Consider the following 20060-nt stretch of genomic DNA (forward strand, 5'->3'; position numbering starts at 1 on the left):
GGGTTTCCCCCTTAACAAGTCCCAATATCGGGCTCCGAGGTGGGTGGGGAATACAGGCAATGAAACTTTTATCCATAATTATATCAAAACAAAACAAAAAACCCAAATGTGCTTTATTGGACTCAGAAAGTAAGGAAAATGTAGACTTTCCTAAATACTATGTAATAGAATCACTAGATGAAACACTGATGACAAAATTATCCCCTTTTCTCATCGAAAAAAAGCTAAATAGGAAAATAAACCCCAAAATGAGTGAAAAAAACAAGAGATGGTAACCTATTAATTGAAATTGAGACAATAAACCAAAGCTTGAATTTAAAAAATATGAAAATTTTCAATAATATTAACGTTAAAGTCACCCCACACAATAAACTAAATCAATCTAAAGGAGTTATCCGAAGCCGGGAACTATCACTGGCTTCACCAGAAGAAATCCAGAACGAACTAAGCAAACAAGGAGTCATTGACTATAAAAGAATCTCCATAAAGAAAAACTCAGAGAAAATACCAACCCATACTTATATTATCACATTTAACACTCCAAAAATTCCATCTAAAATTAAAATTGGCTACACCATCGAACCAGTTGAAATATACATCCCAGATCCTCTGAGATGTTTCAACTGTCAAAAATTCAGTCACCATAGAGATGCCTACAGAGGTCATCCCACGTGCGCTAAATGTGGCTCTAAAGAAGTCACAATGAACAAGAATGTTGTGAGTCCAAATGTACAAACTGCCAAGGCGAACATCCTGCCTATTCCAAAAACTGTGAATGGTGGAAAATTGAAAAAGAAATCCTAGCCACAAAACATAAACGTAATATTTCTTACCTAGAAGCGAAAACAATAGTGGAAGGAGTTATAAAAAACAAAAGTTATGCAAAAATTACAGAAAAAACAAATCCCACCAACCAGCCTGATAAATACGACCAACTAATTGAAAAACTGGTACAGCTAGAACCGAATGAACTGCTTAACTTTCAAAAAAACAACACTCTCAAAAACTGGAAAAATTAACCAAAAAAAAAAAAAACTCAATAAAGTATTTGTCTCCTCCCAAACCCAAACCTCCCCCCCCCTTAAAGGACTATGTCTCCAAGAACAAACTTTCTCAAAACCAAACAATAAACCAATAAAACAAAAATTAGAAAATTTGACGGAACCTGATGAAATGGAGACTTCCTATCTAACACCATCAAAACAAAAGAAAAACCAAAACAAAACAGTTATAAGGTCCCGTTCAAACTCCAGATCTAGAACCCCAATCCCTAAAAATCAAACTGAATCTGAATATGAAATGGAAACAGAATACCCAAAAAACCAACAAACAGAAACATTAAATCAAGAAACCCCCCATCGGACACGATCAAAAAAAAAAAAAAAAAAAAACGGATATAAAGTCCCATACTAATTCAAGTTCCAGATCCCCAAACAAAAGAACCGAAATAAAAGGCCAAACAGAAGACAAGCCAAAAACAATGGAACATCAGAGAGACAAAAGCAAGCCTACTACTACACTATAAATAAAAATGGCAGAACAAAATAAAAAAAACTAAGAACATAGTAGCTCTACTATGGAACCGTAGAGGATTGAAGCCAAAACTATGAAGAACTACAGCAATTAATCAAAGAATATAATCCGAATATCATATGTTTACAAGAAACTCTACTGAAAGAAAATTCCAAACTATGCTTTAAAGACTATGAAATATACAATAAAATCAACTTTTCACACATAGACTGTAGACCAATAGGCGGTACAACCATTATGGTAAAAAAAGCAACACTCCACGAGAAACTCGACCTAAATACAGAACTTCAAGCCATAGCAGTAAGAGCTACCTTACACCAAACTCTCACAATCTGCTCGATCTACATTCCACCAAAATATAAACTAGGGAAAACTTAAATAGACAGATTAATTGAACAGCTCCCTGCACGATTCGTAATCCTGGGGGACTTTAATGCACACAGCCATCTTTGGGGAGACAAACAACCAAACCACAACGGAAAAATAATAGAAGCTATACTAGAAACTACAGATATATGTATACTGAACAACGGCAAACACACCGACCTACATCCACCTACAGAAACAACCTCAGCCATAGATCTAACACTTAGCTCTCCAACAATTTACATGGACTTTAATTGGGATGTCCATGAAGAACAGTGTGGTAGTGACCACTATCCAATTATTATCAAAACAAACAATCCCACAATAGAAAATGGAGCACCAAATGGCAACTAAAGAGAGCTGACTGGTCCACATTCAGGAATCTCTGCGAAGCACAAATAAATAATGAAATACTTCAGGAACCTGATCCAGTAGCAATGTTCACTCAAAGGTTAATAAAAATAGCAGAGGAAACAATCCCCAAAACTTCAAAGAAAAATAGTAAGCATAAACCATGGTTCACAAAAGAGTGTAAAGAAACAATCAAGAAACGGAAAAAAGCCCTAAAAAAATTCAGGATAAATCCGTCCACAACAAATTTAGAAATTTACCCCCAAGCCTATGCAAAAGCACAACAAATAACCAAAAAAGCCAAACGGGAAACGTGGCAAGATTATGTATCTAAGTTAAATAATAAAACACCTAGCAAGAAAGTATGGGACATGGTGAGGAAAATTAATGGGAAACAAATCCAATACCCCACTATACACCAAAAAAAACCTGACGGTGGAAAATGCACTGAAAAAAAGGACATGGAAAACTTACTTGCTGAACAACTAAACAAAAACTCTCTTCACCCAAACACCACAGCTTAACATTCCAAAACTACAAAATAGAAGCAGAAAAAGGAAAACTGAATTTCACCTCAAACAACACAGAAAAATATAATCTACCATTCACAATATCCGAACTTAAAAGCGCTCTGGATAGAAGCAAAGATACTGCTACCGGACCAGACAAAATTCATTACCAATTTTTGAAACAACTATCAGAATCTCCATTAAATACTCTTCTAGATATATTCAATAATATCTGGCTCTTGGGTTACTTACCTAACGCTTGGCGAGAGTCCACAATCATACCAATCCCAAAACCTGACAAAGACCCCTCGAATCCAACAAATTATCACCCTATCTCTCTAACTAGCTGTATCTGCAAGACCATGGAGAGACTGGTAAACGATCGTCTTGTATTGATATTAGAAAAAAACAAGATATTAGACAAACATCAATGTGGCTACAGAAAAAAAAGGAGCACAATGGATCAGTTGGTTAAGATGGAATCTTACATAAGAGATGGACTTATCAGAAACCACCATGTGGTGTTAGTATTTTTTGATTTAGAAAAAGCATATGACACCACATGGAAATACGGCATCATGAGGGACCTGCACAACCTGGGAATCGGAGGAAGGATGCCAACATTTATACAAAATTTCCTTAAAAACCATACTTTTAGGGTGCGCGTTGGAGGAGAAAAATCTGAAGTGCATGAACAAGAGATGGGAGTGCCCCAGGGTAGTATAATATCAGTTACACTCTTCCTGCTAAAAATCAATAGTATTGGTAAAGTAGTGACCACAAACATTGATAAATCCCTCTTTGTAGACGACTTTTCAAACACCTATTCATCCCCTAATATGTTGACAATAAAAAAAATTACAGGAATGCATTAACAAAATAGAGAAATGGGCTGATGAAAATGGGTTTATCTTCTCAAAAACCAAAACAGTTTGCATGCACTTTTGCAAAAAAGAGGATATCATCATAAGCCACAACTAAAAATTAATAACAATGCAATACCAATGGTACAGCAAACCAAATATCTGGGGATGATCTTAGACAATAAATTTAACTTCAAGCCACATATAAAAACACTAAAAAAAAAAAATGCCAAAAAGCATTAAACATACTAAAGATAATATCACACACAAACTGGAGAGCAGACAGGGAAACCACGCTCCTACTATATAGAGCACTCATTAGACCTAAATTGGACTATGGTTGCATTATATATAACTCTGCAAGGAAATCATATCTAGAGAAACTCAAGCCCATACAAAATCAAGCACTCAGACTCTGTTTAGGAGCCTTCCAAACATCACCTATTAAAAGCCTGCACACAGAAGCTAATGAACTCCCTCTCCACCTGAGATGGGAAGAACTCTCGCTCCAACGCTGAAACTTAAAAGTCTACCAGAAAATCCTGCTCATGAAAAAATATATACATCAATGTATGAATCTATACCAGCAAACCTACGGCTATTAAACCTCTGAGATATCACCTTAAAAAGGCTATTACAGAAGGATATGAAGAACCAAAAAGCATACAAACTTACACAATTAATAATACTCCACCATGGACAATCACAGAGTCATATATAGACATGACTATTAAAACAGCTAAAAAACAGACTAACTACCAAACCTATCAAAACAAATTCCTAGAACTAAGGGATAAATACTCCACTTACAAAACCATCTATACAGATGACTCAAAAATAACTGAAAGAGTAGGAGCAGCAGCAAAAATGCATAACACACACAAGCAAGTCCGATTACTGGACGGTGCCTCTATATACACCACAGAGTTACAGGCTATCATGATGGCTCTAGAACTAGTCTGAGAGTCTAGCAAGAATAAATTCCTTATGTTCAGTGACTCCATGTCCAGCTTAATGGCATTGAAAGAAAGGAACATGAACCATCCGTACATCCTGGAAATTATGGAAATATACCAACACCAAGTAAAGGAAAATAAAACAATATTAGCATGGATACCGAGTCATGTCGGCATAAAAGGAAATTCAGAAGCTGACAAACTGGCTAAGGACGCAACAAACCTGACTCCATCAAACATAAAAATACCATACACGGATAGGAAAAACAAAATAAACTCCTATATAAAAACCAAATGGCAAAAACTATGGAATGAACAACTAAACAACAAACTTAGAGAAATACAACCGAATGTCGGCAAAACAGAGCCATAATACCAATACGAAAATTAGACACTATATTTACCAGAATTTGAATTGGTCATTCAAGACTAACTCATGAATACCTTCTGAAAGCAGTAGGTGTCCCCTCATGTAGAACCTGTCAACATCCACTAACCATTAAACATATATTAATGGAATGCAAAAAATATAAAAATATTCGTGTGAAATATTTCAAAGAACAAAACCTTCAAGCAATATTTGGAAAACCTTATAAAATATTATATTTTCTAAGAAAAATTAAACTTTTGGAACACATTTGAAAGGAAAAAAAAACCCTAGAAAGAAGACTGACTTAGAAATACTAAATCTTAATTAAAAACAATTTATCACCTAAAGACTAAATGAATACTTTCTTCACATTTTATGGCATGAAATGACCTATAGGGTTGATGTGCCATTAAACAAAAACTTACCATACCCTCACTCCATAGCGTATTTGTAGAAGTATTATTGCAAGAATAAAATTGTCACTTTTTATCATAAACCCAAAATTGACAGAGTTTGTTATATACATTCGCCAAGCATTTTAGCAAACGATTGATGAAATAAATAGAACTACAGCATAACGTAAGAAATCAAACCACTGCTCAACAACTTTGAACTTGACGGATTGAACATACAACTCTCTCGTGTTCTTTATTACTCTTTTACAATGGTTGCTAGCAGTCCTGAAGGTGACTTTAGTCTCAGTACATTTATTATGTTAAAAGCAATGGAAAAAATGATTATTGTAAGATATACTCATGCAATGAAAATATGATCTCAAAAAAAAAAAAAAAAAAAAAAAAATTACAAACTGATCAGTCTCTAAAAATGTGAATCAATTTTTTATTTCAACTTGTCTATTTTTCAGGCCTATTTCATCCTATTGCTCCTGACCGATGGCGTCCTGACGGACATGAACGACACAAAAACCGCAATTGTCCAAGCTTCACACTTACCCATGTCGTTGATTATTGTTGGAGTTGGTAATGCAGATTTTACCGACATGGACACACTTGATGCTGATAATGAGGTTTTAAAGGATCCTTGGGGCCGAGCAGCTGTCAGGGATATTGTGCAGTTTGTGCCATTCCGTGAATTTGTAAGGGTAAGTAAAAGTATTAATTCAATATCATTGTCATAAAATGTGGAACAGAAGCCAGTGACAAGTTTTATTTAAATTGCAGGAAAAAAAAATGTATCTGTCTGCAGCAAGGTGTCTCAAACTTTCTAGATGTTTTATTACTTATTTATGTTTTTAACGATATTGTGTTATTGTCTTTGAAAATTATGTTGTTTGTGGAACTAAATCTTAAATAATGTTTAAAAGGCCATTTTCAAAGTTATACATGTGTTCTTCATAAAAAGCAGATAAAACTAGAAACTTGTATAAAATAAACAAGGCTATAACAAACTAATTACAGAAAACATTACAAAAAATAGATACAAACAAATGCAACTACGTAGAGAAATGTTGAAAGTAAACAAATAGACTAAAACATTAGCGACACAGTAAATTAAAACTTTATATCTTATTAAAAGACCTCAAAAGTAATCTTAAGAATCCCAACACTTACTTAATCTAAACAAACCCAAAATAGGAAAAATTAGTAAAAAAAAAATCCTTATTAGAATAAGGCAGATGATAAAAAAGACCTGCAATTAAAACCAGTGGGTTAATATTGCCGCAGCAATAACTTGGTTTAATAATATTTAAAATCAAAAAGAAACAAACTTTCTTACAATTTGATTTCTATCTATTTATATCTTTTTAATATTATTTTAGAGTTTTCCAAGATATATGCTGACATATCCGATGAAAAATTCACATTTAAAAGGTAGATCAGTTTTAATTAATAATAATAACCGTAGCATAAAAAGTTAAATGACAAACTCCTTTGATTTGGCTATGGATGCCCTGGACGTTGCAGAGGTAGCAGATCTTGTGGAGTTATTTCATATACCATCATACATATAATGGATAATACAGATATCAGTATATATAGAAATGATGGATTGGCTATGATAAGAGTCCAATAAGAACAAGAGAGAAAACTTCAAGAAAATTATACATATGAAAATGAAAAAAGAGTAGACATACTTATTTTAAGAGCATGAAAAAAAATATTTTAGATGTCATTTTATACTTAAATAAAAAATATCTATGAGCCGTATATACCAGATAATGTCAATTCAGTACAGTTAAGCACAATGTCTGATAACTTGTCATCAATAATGAAATATATTCCTACTTTTATTAAATATAGGATTAGCAATAACTCTAGCAACTCTTAATAACATAAGATTCTTAACCTTCTGGCCAAGATCAAGGATGGAATACTGTTGCCATATCTGGGCAGGAGCTGCTAAAAACAGCCTATCCTGCCTTGACAGAGTACAAAATAGACTTCGTGGCTTAGTGAGGGATGCCCTTTGTTCTACCCTGCAACCTCTCTCCCACAGAAGAGACGTTGCGAGCCTATCCTTGTTTTATCGTTATTTCCATGGCAAGTGCTCGTCTGAACTCCAATCTCTGGTCCCCCCTCGCCAATCTTTCACAAAAAACACCCGTCTAGCTGAATCCACTGTGAAAAATTTCCCCCACTCTATATCTGTGCCTAAATCAAAACGCGGATTCCATGAACAAAGCTTCTTTCTTAGAACTGCACGCCTGTGGAACTCTGTTCCGTCTGCCTGCTTCCCTCCGGACTACAACTTGGATGTCTTCAAGTCCAATGTTAACAAATTCCTAATGAACCGCCCCCTTAAGTAAACACTTCATCAAATCTCCACACTAACGTAATGTACTTGCAATAACCCTTATCCCTGAGTGGCTTCCGGGCCTTGATAAGTGGTGATCACTGTGTAAAAAAAAAAAAAAAAAAAAAAACAAGTATCTGTTCTTCAGATGCTACACTTCAATTTCTTGTTCTGTCAGTGGTGGAGAAATCCTTCACGACTGAGACGATTTTTATTTTTTGTTCCTTTCTCCACGTTAAAAAACGACCCTGATGTCTAACTTTGTCCCATGGGGAAGAAAAATAAATAGCAAGAAAAATCTATTTTAGAAGTCAAGCAACATTTTCAACACAGCCCTAAAAACTACGTAGATATAATAATATTGAAATTACATATAAGCAACACGACAAAAATAACTATAATGAAAATAGAAGAAAGAGAAACATAGTCTAATTTACACCGCCCTATAACCAGATGTTAAAAACTAAACTTAGTAAGAAATTTTTAAATCTTATTGAAAAACACTTCCCTGTAACTAATCCCTTGCACAAAATATTCAATAAAAATAATTTAAAAACCCAAATAACAAGTGCTACATGGATATGATCTCCTTAGGTTTTAAAATCAGACATTACAATTATTAACCACATTCAATAGCAAAAAATGCAAACTCAAAACAGCACTAGATACCCATTACTGTAAACTTAAAGAAAGCAGATATTTACCAATAATCTGTTGGAAAATATTTAATGGTTTCCATGACACTCCATTTTACAAAGAAATAATAAATAATATGAAACATCTGTGTTGGGGTGGAGGGAGGGGCTGTGTAATTGAAGGAAGAATTTCAACCATTATATAAAAATCACTTTGTGTGTGTGAGTTCCTTCCTCAAAGGTTCCGAAACGGCTGAGCCTATCTTTTGCAAATTTCACACAAAGGTAATTTATATGTCTGACAGTGTTCTTAGATATGTTTTGTACAGGTCATCTAATAATTATGAAAAATCAAAAAAAAAATCTGATCCTAAAAATAGTCTTTATTTTTTATTTTTTATAGAAAAAAAGAATCTTTACATGGGAATATTTTAGGTTGCACCGGTAAGGGAGATAATAAAATCTCAACAAATAATTTCTTCTTAGAAAAAAACAGAATTATTGACATCTGAAAATAATGCTCAGTTGTAGCGCATTCGACTACAGTTCAAATGATTCTGTGTTCAATTCCATTATATTTTAATTTTCTTATTAATGAATTCAATTTATCATTTAAAGTCACTGCAAATCATTTCTTTGTTTACAAATTTAAAAACTAAACATTAATCAGAAGTGAGTTCATCATCAAGCCCAAATACCAGCTGACATGGTATTTTAAAAAATTACAGACGGAATTTGATAAACTACATTATCATTTTTATTTTTTTTGCAAATCGGTTCACCAGATATATATAATAATCAATAGAGGATTGTTCTATAGAAATACATACACAATCTGCAGAAATTAAAATATCATTTTTAAGCGACCGGGCAATGCTGGGCAGCTAGCTAGTAAATATGTTTAATGAGGTTAACTTTATAGATGTCACTTTTTTTTGCTTGCACCAACTTTTAAACAGTTTTTTTTTTATTGCAAGATTCACTTTAGAATCCCGACGAAACATGTTAATGTTGAAACTTTGGTTGATCTGTGTAGGTTCTCCCTAATGTTTATATACTCTTATATGGCTATACTCCTATAAATTTGTTTTTTTGTGTGTATTGATATTCATTTTAAAAAGACTTTTTTCTATTTATTTAAAGAAAAAAATACAACTTTTTTTATATATGGCTCGTGGAATTGCATTCATCTGCAAAAGATGTAGCTAATTTGCATATTCTTTTAAACATTCATTTTAATTAATTCCCTATTAGTTTTTGGTTTTCTTATGAGATGATCATCTTTAGTTAACTATTACGTGTAATTCATGCAGATATTCTACATGATTTATACTTGCGTAATATTTGCGTAAAAAGGTTATAGTAAACATAAACCTCTTTCTATGTATGTGTATATATATATTTGTTTAAAAAGAATTTGGCTACCAAACTCCTCTGTCAGTTTTTGGTCTACAAACTTCATGTATTTGAACCCATGCAAAACTTTATATTTGGGTTTTAGCTGAGGGAAAATCCGTGCAAAAGTGTGATAATTAAAAAAATGGAATTTGCCAGGTGAAGGTCAAATGATGGCATTATGAATATGCATGCATAACGTAATAGCTATTGGTTCATGTTTTAATTTTTAGCTTTGCGGAAACATGTCTTCATAGCTAAGGTATTAACGTTAAAGGAAAGGGTAAATTGTAAGCTAAACGTTTTGGTTTCGATTCTTGGTGGCGCACATGTCATTTTTTTTTTTTAACTTTTTAAATCATTATTATATATTGGGTTCAATATAATATAATAATAAATATGCAATCTGCATTAATCAGAATATCGTATTTAAGAATATTTTAAAACCGGGCAATGCCGGGCAACCTGCTAGTGTATGTATATGTATATATATATATATATATATATTAGTGATGGGACGATTCCAAAATTTTTCCCGATTCCGATACAATTATCGATACCTTTCAAAATTTCCGATCAGATTCCGATTCTTTTAAAGTTTATACATATTTAATTAGAGGTTTGTTTTGTTTTTGTTTTGTTTCTTTCGTAAATTTTCAAATTATTACATAAACCCCTGGGTAATGTCCGCATATATTTTTTCTCAAATGTTTGCTCTGCAATTGATTAAAAATTATAAGACAACAAAACATTTTGATTTTAAAACAAAGCTATATTGTATCAGTTCGTATTTACTGTATAACATACTACTTACATAAATAGTTAAATAGTTGAAAATATTCAAAGATTGGTAGGCAAAATAAGAAAACGATGTAAGAACAACATATTTAACAACGCCACCTCTCATTGTTACGAACAAATTTCTAAATGATAATGTTACTATTTAGAAAAACATGTTTAACGTGAGATTGCGTGAGCTTTCTGTGCCTTCTCTCTATTAACGAACTAAAATTTTATATTAATTATAAAAATTTGGTAGGTTATTAAATTGATTTACTTTGCTATTAACACGCAGCTAAATCCCTATTCGAAAATGAAATATTGCTTTTATCGATTATGTGTTAAAACATTTTTTTTAAATTGACGGAAGAAAAGTGATCATGGTACTTGTGCAGTTTACGTCTCATTAAAAAAACAAAATTTCAAAAAACAATTTTATTCTACGTACCCGTTATGGAATGAAGTTCTAAAAAAAATTTCACTTAATTTCATCAAGTAGTTTTGTTTTTACAGCTTGTTTTCAATCTCAGGAACATGGAATTTCTCTAATAAATCGCTTAATTGATATCAAAGGGAAGTAATCCATTATATTTCGACCAAAATCAATGCTAATGACGTAGTTTAGATTGACTGTTTCGAATGCCTCAAATGAATGCTTTTAGCAATAAAAACAAAACTACTTGATGAAATTAAGTGAAATTTTTTATGAGAACTTCATTCCATAACAGATACGTAGAATTGTTTTTTGTTTTTTTTAATTTCGTTTTTTAATGGGGGACATAAATTGCACAAGTACCGCGATCATTTTAAAATTTAGAGTGTGAGGTCAGTTTCAAATATAAATTTAACGTAAAATGATCATCGTTTCTGGCCACCCTAATTCTTTATGGATGTTAACTAAATTGTTTCCCACTAAATTAAGTTCGATTTGCAACGTTGTAAAACTATGTGTAATTGCTTAAAAAGTAGACCCCCCCCTCTCCTCCAATAAGCGCACATAATTTAAAATTAGTAACACACTACAATGTTTTGGAAAAGCAGCTCATTTTACGTTAAATTTATTTGTGATATTGACCCTCTATTTTAAATTCCTAATCGTTTTATATTTATTTATTTTTTATAATCATGAGTGTTTATAGGCAATGTTTATATTTCATTTTTAAATAGTTACGTGTAAAACAGTACGAAGATTTAAATAATGTATTCTCGTGAAATTATCAGTGTATTTTATTCCGTTTTCATTTTTCGCCCATCGCAATTATAACTTTTTGTTGCAAAAAGAAAAGTTTGATTCTCCATTTTATAAACGACACAGCCCTTTCCTACTACTAACCCTAAGTTCGTGATAATACAAAAAATAAAGCGATTATTTGTGTTTTTATGATTTTGCCGATTGGTTTGGGAGTTAATGGTAAAAAAATTAGTTAACTGCTTTTTAGAATGGCTGGGAAACGGGTGATCATTTTATATTAAATTTAGGAATTGATGAAAATTGGGCAACGGAAAAGGGCCATTTTCGCCAGATAGGAATAAAAGGGAAATTATTGAATAAATATCGATTGAAAATTAATTTGAGCCTGGTTCTTGCGGAAGAGGACTCCCCAATCCCCCACCCCAATTAAAAAAATATTAATATACTAATTGTTCCGTTTTGAGCTCTCGAATGCGGGAATTTTTCGGTTGAAATCGAGAATCTGCACAGAATTTTGGTTCAAAGTCATATCGACCGAGACATTAACAAAGTTTAGTATCTGTTCGTTCAATGAAGGAGAAATGACCGAGGCAATTTTAATTTTTGTTAAACTTTTGGTAGCTGGATATTCCCCATATTTAAAAACGACTTTGTGTCTAACTGTACTTTCGGGGGGGGGGGAGTAAATAGAAACACTCAATATGTAAACAGTAGTACAAAGCATGTTCATAACTTATAGACATCGATTTTATTTGGTTTTAAAGAACCCTTCACATTTAAATTTTTTTTTTTAATATAGTTTTTTTTTTGGAGGGGGGTGGGGGCTTTTAAAAAGACTCTTGAACAACAAGCAATTTTCAATCAATATTTACTTAATAATTGCCCGAAATTTATATAGGCTACTAACTCTCCATCCTAAATTCTAAAATAATTTTGTTTTTAGTGGGTTCACAAATATCGCTCAAAAGTAGAATTTCAATGCGGGTGGGGGGTACTTTTAAATGTAGATATAATTTCTTTTCCAATTTGAAAAATTTCTAAATGTTTTCTCTTTATCTATTTTATCCACACTTTGATAAATTCATTGTGATATATTCATGTATATTTTTAAGGTTGTGTTGTTTTTGAAACCCCTAGAATGATACTATAAAAAAACAGCTGGTGTCAGACAAAGTGGCTCCAGGAAAATAAAACTGGCCCAGTTGTTTGAAATCTTCTAACATTAAACTGTGAACTGTGAACTCCCTGGGAACCGCCTCTAAACATTTGGCAACTAGGTATGAAAAAATACTTAAAGGGATGGACAAGTGACCTCTAAAACATTTACTTAAACCAATAAAAAATGAAATGAAAGTTGAAAGCGATTCCCCTACAAAAATACAAAACAAAATTAATTGCTTTTTTTATTAATCATGTTTTGGCCAAAAATGTGACCATAACAAATTCAGAAATAATAAATCTAAGAGTCTATTTCTCCATCTCAAATTACATAGATCGATAGAAAATTACATTGTCTTGTTTTTAGTAAAAGTTAATTGCTATAGATTTTTTTCATTTCTCACCTCTTTACTGCATTGATATTTTTTTAATTACAACAAATATTTTTCCATACCAATTAACTGTTTGTTTGTCAATAATTAAATTTATTCGGATATCGAATTGTCCTAAAACTTCATACGAAAATATCTTGTAAAAAATATTAGAAATTGGAAAAATATTACATCTGATTTTTCAGTACTCCTCCATCTCCGAGTGCACAATTTTACGTTTAATACTTTTGGGTGGCTATCTGAAATATTTTTAAGATTGTTTTATGCTAAAGATGGTGTAGAAAATTGAATGAACAAGGTGTGACGTAGTCCCTGGCATTGGCAGGCTCATTTTAGACGACAATAGTGTTTGGAGGTATGCCAAAAACCACATCGACAATTAAAATAAAGGTTACATTATGGCTAAGGTAGAAAATGAACTACATTAAACGAACGTGTATTTATATTAAAATGGAAATAAATGATACAATGAAGAATATATTAGCTAGCAAATGCTAACATAACAGTAACAATATTTTGTAAATGAAAAATCAAGAAAAACATGATAGAATTGCAAAACATTTATATAACTGAGTTTACAAAAATATGTTTTTTTAGAAAGATTCATGTGGGAAAGATTAAGCAAACTCGTGTTTTTGTAGGAAAATGTAACATTTAGTATAAAATGAATATGAAAAACTTGAAATAACAATATTCTATTTTTTAATTAAAAAAGAATTTGGTTAATTACAATGATTACAAGAGAATAATTTAGTTATGTAATACACTTGAGTATCTCGTTGTTACTCATATTTAAGTCCTAAAATTCTTAAATTATAATGTAAAAACATTAAAATTTCTCCAGTTTCACCTTTCAGATGATTTCTACTTGGTAAATAAATATTACCTCCAATACTAAATAATCGTTCACTTTCAACAGAAGACGGGGGTGCTGATAAATATTTCCTGGTTAAAGATGCCAGGATGGGAAATTCATATTTATTTGAATTTTACCATTGAAAAATATAATCGTCGCATTTTATATTTTTTAATTTTTGATATTTTTCCATTTCTATTTTTAATGAGTATATTTGTTTGTTTATTTCACTGTCTAATTGATTCTTTACTGGTTCGACCTTTCCTTTGTCTTTTTTCTTTTTTCTTTCCTTTGTCCTTTGTCTTTTTTCTTTAATTCAGTGAGGCATTTTTCGAAACTAAAATTAAAGCCATTATCATCATCACTTTTGTCCACAGATACGTCAGACACATCAGTCTCCATAACTTTTGATACATTGGGTGACGTGTCTATTTTTTCTTTGGTTATAGCATAGATATCTTGTGTTAACTATTCTGTAATAGCCTTCTCATGGGGCAGGCCACTGTAGTTATTTTCAAGGAAACCAGACTGAATCGAGGTATGTTGCTAGAATAAGGTTTTGCTAGAATAAGGTTTTTATCCTGTAAATAATTATTAAATCTAGCATTAAAAGAAGTTTTCCACGCTGAAAGTGTTGAATCTAACTCATGAAATAGTCCTCTATCTTCTCCCCTTTTAAAAAAATGATGAATCACTTTAATTTGTGGTATAATATAAGACGCAGTTGCTTCTCTACTAGACAGTACATAACATCTTCCATTGGTTGGATTCTAAAGAATGTGGTTTTACATGCTCACTTCAATATGAAATAAGAGGATTCTTTTGTTTGAATACTCTTGAGAGCATAGCATATTGACTTCCATCTTGTATTCACATCCTGAATAAACCTATGGTTGGGCAAATTTTTTTTTTTTTTGGTATTCCTGGCACTCTGCAAAAGCTGCAGGTGAATGGTTGAAGTGCCCAACTATTTGTTTACAAACAGATATCATGACCTTCACAAATCTTTGTGTAAAAATGTCATCATTAATCGTCAACTGTAACATGTGTAAAAAACATGGTAAAGCTGAATAGTTCATTTGCACAGTTGCTGCTGCCATATTAGCTGCATTATCTCGTATAAGAACATGGATTTTGCAAGAAATATCAAATTCTTCTACTGCGTTTTTAATAATTTCACTAATATTGACTGCAGTGTGTGATGCTTTAAATGGATTGATTCTTAAAACTGCACTTCTTTGCTCAAAGTTTTCATTGATCCAATGAGATGTCGCTAAGTTCGCTATATCAACAGACCAACCATCACTGGTAAGAGATACATAACTAGCAGTGTTTATTTCCTCCTGTATCTTATTTCTGACCTTCCTATATATATCATGCACAATATTTTCTTTGATATACTTTCTAGAAGGTATTATATAATTTGGACAAATGTGCTTCAATAGTCTTTTGAAACCAAGGTCTTCTACAACAGAAAAAGGTTGGAAGTCAATTGCAATCATTTCACCAATATATCTGTGAATTCTTTGAGCTTTCCTATCATTTATATCCCAAGTTTCAGCATCAATATTGTGCAAGGTTTGTTGCTTAAAGGAATCTCTGACAATTTTGGCGCGTTTCATAGTTAAATCATCGATTGGCTGTGCTCTTTTCATCTCTTCTTTTCATTTCTCGTCGTTTTCTTTTTGAAGATCTTTGTGATGCTGTGTATGTGTTTCAACATGTTTGTTGTGGTAAAAGAAGCAATGTGTGTTCCTCTAGTTACTTGTTTTTTGCACAATTGGCATATTGATTTATTTGGATTATCATCAGAAATCTTTAAAAATTTCCAAACTATACTTTGCTGCTTAGCACTGGATCTGCTTGCCATAATTTTTGTCTGAAAAAAAAATAAACACCAGTTAATAAAATTTTGATTTTATTCATGTGTAGATTTTATAAAGATTTAAACAATGTTTTATGAATTGTATGATAAACAAAAGTTATATTTTCTTCACTTATTTTAAGCTGATATAAGCAATTTCCTCAAAATAATATTCGTGCATTTTTCAATCAATGGAACACATTGAGGATAATTCAATTTTAACATTCATTCTGAAAATAAGAGACGCAATATTGCAACATTATTCTAAGCATGAGTGCTTCAAGTATTTTGGCTTACATTAAATTATAGAAATTTGTTTAAACTCACTTCAGAGTTCACTAAGAACTTTGATTCTTAGTAAATGCTTATGTATTAAAAGATTGAATGTTTATAAACCTTTTAGATCCAATCATTTTTATGAATAGGCATTAGATCAACTTTATTGTAACAACCAATATTATAACTATTTGATTAATAAAAATAAATTTAACTTTCTATTTAAAAAGAATAATTTGGTAAAATAAACGGCTAGATTAAAAGACTGAGAATAGAAGCAAAAGAAAAAAAATGAAGGTAAAAAGGCTAGCGAGCAACATCAGGTAAGGACAGACGTTATATGTATAAAATTAAAATAAAAGTGTACTTTACATATTATTTTGAAGGTATATAATTTTGAACTTTGAAAAGATAATATGAGAACACTTGAATTTAGGTAAAAATGGCAACGACAAAAATGAAAGAAGTGAATAAATAGGTGAAAATGGCAAATTGAAAAAATATAGGTCAATATTTCACAATAGGTTTATTTAAAATATTGTATACTATAAATGAACGGAAAACATGAGAAGTGTTTTTTAACTTAAAATAGTGGTAGTGTAAAGTCTATTGAGTTAAAACAAAATAAAAATGGTGATATTATTTAAGCCATATTCGAGCCTCGATAATAGCTCAGAAATCAGAAATCAAAGTACTGATAGAAACGCACTCAAATGTAACAATATACTAGTAGAAACCCACCCAATAAATGTTACCAAAGGTAAGATAAGTTACAATTCTACCTAATAAAAGAATATATTTGACTTTTACAAAAAAAAAAAAACAATTTGAACTTTAGCATCACATTAAAATAAATATTAAACAAAATTAAAGTAAAAATATGCTGGTAATTAATTTTCAAATCCTGAAACACATTTTGAATATCTTTAAAATAGTTATTTAAAAAGATACTTGCATTTTATGTTGCCAAATTGTCAAAGCCTAACGGTATTGAAGATGTTAATTACCCCCAAATACTTTCAGTTAGTGGTCTAGGTTTTTATTGCCTTATATAGAGGAGTGAGATAGCTGTAGGAATCCCTAAGTATAAACATAAATGATAAGGACAGAATCAAAGAAAATCACACGGAGGCATGACATTTCACGAGTTAATTTAAAATTCAATTCAAGACCAATCCTTTTCACACCTTTCACCATTCCTTGTCATATTTGCCAATGCTGAGTAAGGGAGCAGGCAAAAGGACAAAATCCAACACTATATTATTCTACTTTTGATTTAATTAGCATTATTTTTCTTGACAAAATATTTCTTTAAATTTAAACAATTTTTTCAATACCTTGAAAATAAACTGCATTCTTCTAAAGGTTATCTAGTGAATTTTCGTAAAGTTTCAAGTTTTATTTTACGCAGATGAAATAAATTTAGATCTTCTTTTAATGTTATCATGATCTATAGGGGTTAGTTTTACTAATAGTTTAAAAGGAATAAATATTTATCACTGGTATCAGCAATGAAAAATTAACATAATAAAATATTAAAAGAATCGATTTTGGAATCGGAAATTAAGCACAAATTTTTCCGATACCCCGAAAACTACCAATTTTTCCGATTCTGATTAATCGGACAACACTAATATATATATGATAAATTATGTGATAATATTAACATATAATATAAAACACATCGGCTTAACATTCACAGGCAACATGAGTTGGAACAAATACATTGCAAGAAGGTGGGATCTCTCTACTGTGCTAGAAAATTACTTACACCTGAGAGTATCATCTACAAAGCCACCATTCACCCATGCATGGAGTATCGTTGCCACATTTACTGCCCCCTCTTAGACATAATCCAAAGAAGAGTCTCCAATCTAATGTCCTGCACTGTCGATCAAGTTCTAACCTCTGTCCCATTATCACAATGTTGCATCCCTGTTCCTGTTTTACAAGTATTTTAATAGAATATGCTCTGATGATGCTCCCTTGCTGTACATGACTCCAACCAACTAACCAGCAAAATCCTATCCCTTCATTGTTGAGGTCTGTAGATGGTGGAAAGCTTTTTACTCTAATATTTTTCCCTCAGACTGCTAGACTTTTAGAATTCCCCCTTGTTTTCTGCTGTATTGACATGCAGGTTAAAACATAATGGGAGCACAATCCTATGTTAGACATGATCCCAAATAGTAGCCTTTTATGACCAGGTGACAATATGACTTGTTTTAGGTGAGGAAGGAAAAAAAAACGTTCATATATATATATATATATATATATATATATATATATATATATGTTTAAATGTATTAAAAAACAAAAAACAACAGAAAACCTTTTGTATTCATGCTTGTGTGGTGATTCAGAAGTAGGCATTCAAATGTTAGGAAGTGATGTGATATTTATGTTTCCTAAAATGATTCTTTCATTTTGTTTGTTGTTTTTGACTTAGTTACTTTTGACTTTCTGTGTACATAACAAATTTTAAAATATACTTTAATGTCTGTTTAAAAACATTCACCTCATTCATTATATATATATATATATATATATATATATAATACAGCTATATACCAAATTCCAAGGTTTTACTAATTGTATTTTTTATTTCTTTTAAAAAATTCCATGTTTTTACAGCAACTGTTTCGTTATGTAGAACCAATCAATTATTTGTATGTCAATACTGAATTTATTCATCGTAGACTCTTCAGAAAGCAGGAATTTATTCACCTGAAAAAGAAATTTGAGCATGCCAAAAAGTTGAAAAAATTATTTCGAAAAATAACATTGTATATTTTGTTATTGCTGCCATTTTGAATTTGACAAAGAACTGCTTTAAATCTTATTTAATATATTTATTAAATAATATTCGATGTTATTTTGATTTACACTCAATATTTATTATTTAATTATTTATATTCAACTAGCCTGGGTGACCGGCATTGCCCAGGTATTTGCAGGTTATGTTGAGAAAAAAAAAAGTAGTAGTAGCAGGCAGGCTCTAACCCATACAATGAAGGAGGAAAAGAATGTAAAAAAAAAACGTGACGTCTTTGCTGTTGCATCCATCACCAAACAGGAAGTGATGTAGGTTTAAATTAACGCTAGTCAATTGAAAAGAGGGGATGACCTTTGAAAATATCGGCACAAAAAGCAACCCCTTCTTATAAAAAATTACCCAGTTGAGGGTGAAGGAATTAATGTTTTCAGTCAATTTTTCGATATTTGTCATCCGAAGGGTCGATCTTTAAAATGATACCATTCTCATGAAAATCTGTCACCTCTGTCGAAAGTTTTAGGCAAACATACAAACATACCTGCACTTAAACAGACAGGTGAGATTTATATTATAGAAGAAAACAACAAATATTAGTAGTAGTAATTATCACTTCCTGCATTGATGATTGTTAGCATGAAACACTAGGGTCTGTCCATATAAAAAATTAAGTTATTGAGATATATATATATATATATATATATAATCTCAATATTTTGATTGCAAAAATTCCCCTCTGGACCAAAGTATCGTAGGTTTGCAACAAAAGATGCCACATACAAATTCAATACATCTACCATGATAGCCACTATCTTATGTAGTTTACTACCACCATTTCTGCCACATTCATTCGTGATAATAAAATGTTACATTACATCAGGAACACCATCATAATCACCACATCTACAGAGAAAGAAGTTCTTATTTTTCTCTCTCAATATTTAGTGCTTCCATCACTACCAGTTGAGACCGGGTCAGATTCTATATTTTTCTCTTATATTGTGCTTGCACCGCTATTAATTGGTTATTACATACAC

At 31.5% G+C, this 20060-nt stretch overlaps 2 protein-coding genes across 3 annotated transcripts in view; both read left to right on the forward strand.

Annotated features, from left to right (window-relative positions):
- The window catches only part of LOC145277565 (copine-3-like), a 153068-nt gene that overhangs the window by 106866 nt on the left and 26142 nt on the right, over nucleotides 1-20060 (forward strand). For both annotated transcript variants that reach the window (XM_080129050.1, XM_080129049.1), the window contains exon 14: nucleotides 5814-6050. In XM_080129050.1, coding sequence (XP_079985176.1) covers nucleotides 5814-6050 — 237 coding nt within the window. The remainder of the gene's footprint in view (nucleotides 1-5813; nucleotides 6051-20060) is intronic.
- Nucleotides 1597-2901, forward strand: LOC145278300 (uncharacterized; the record flags this gene model as incomplete). The annotated part of the gene is made up of 2 exons (XM_080130594.1): nucleotides 1597-1891; nucleotides 2191-2901. Coding segments are annotated over 2 exons (879 nt in total), but the record flags the coding sequence as incomplete, so codon positions are not given.

The sequence above is a fragment of the Euprymna scolopes genome, chromosome 6 (genome assembly GCF_053919585.1).
Source record: "Euprymna scolopes isolate OS-2025 chromosome 6, ASM5391958v1, whole genome shotgun sequence".
Classification (NCBI taxonomy): domain Eukaryota; kingdom Metazoa; phylum Mollusca; class Cephalopoda; order Sepiida; family Sepiolidae; genus Euprymna; species Euprymna scolopes.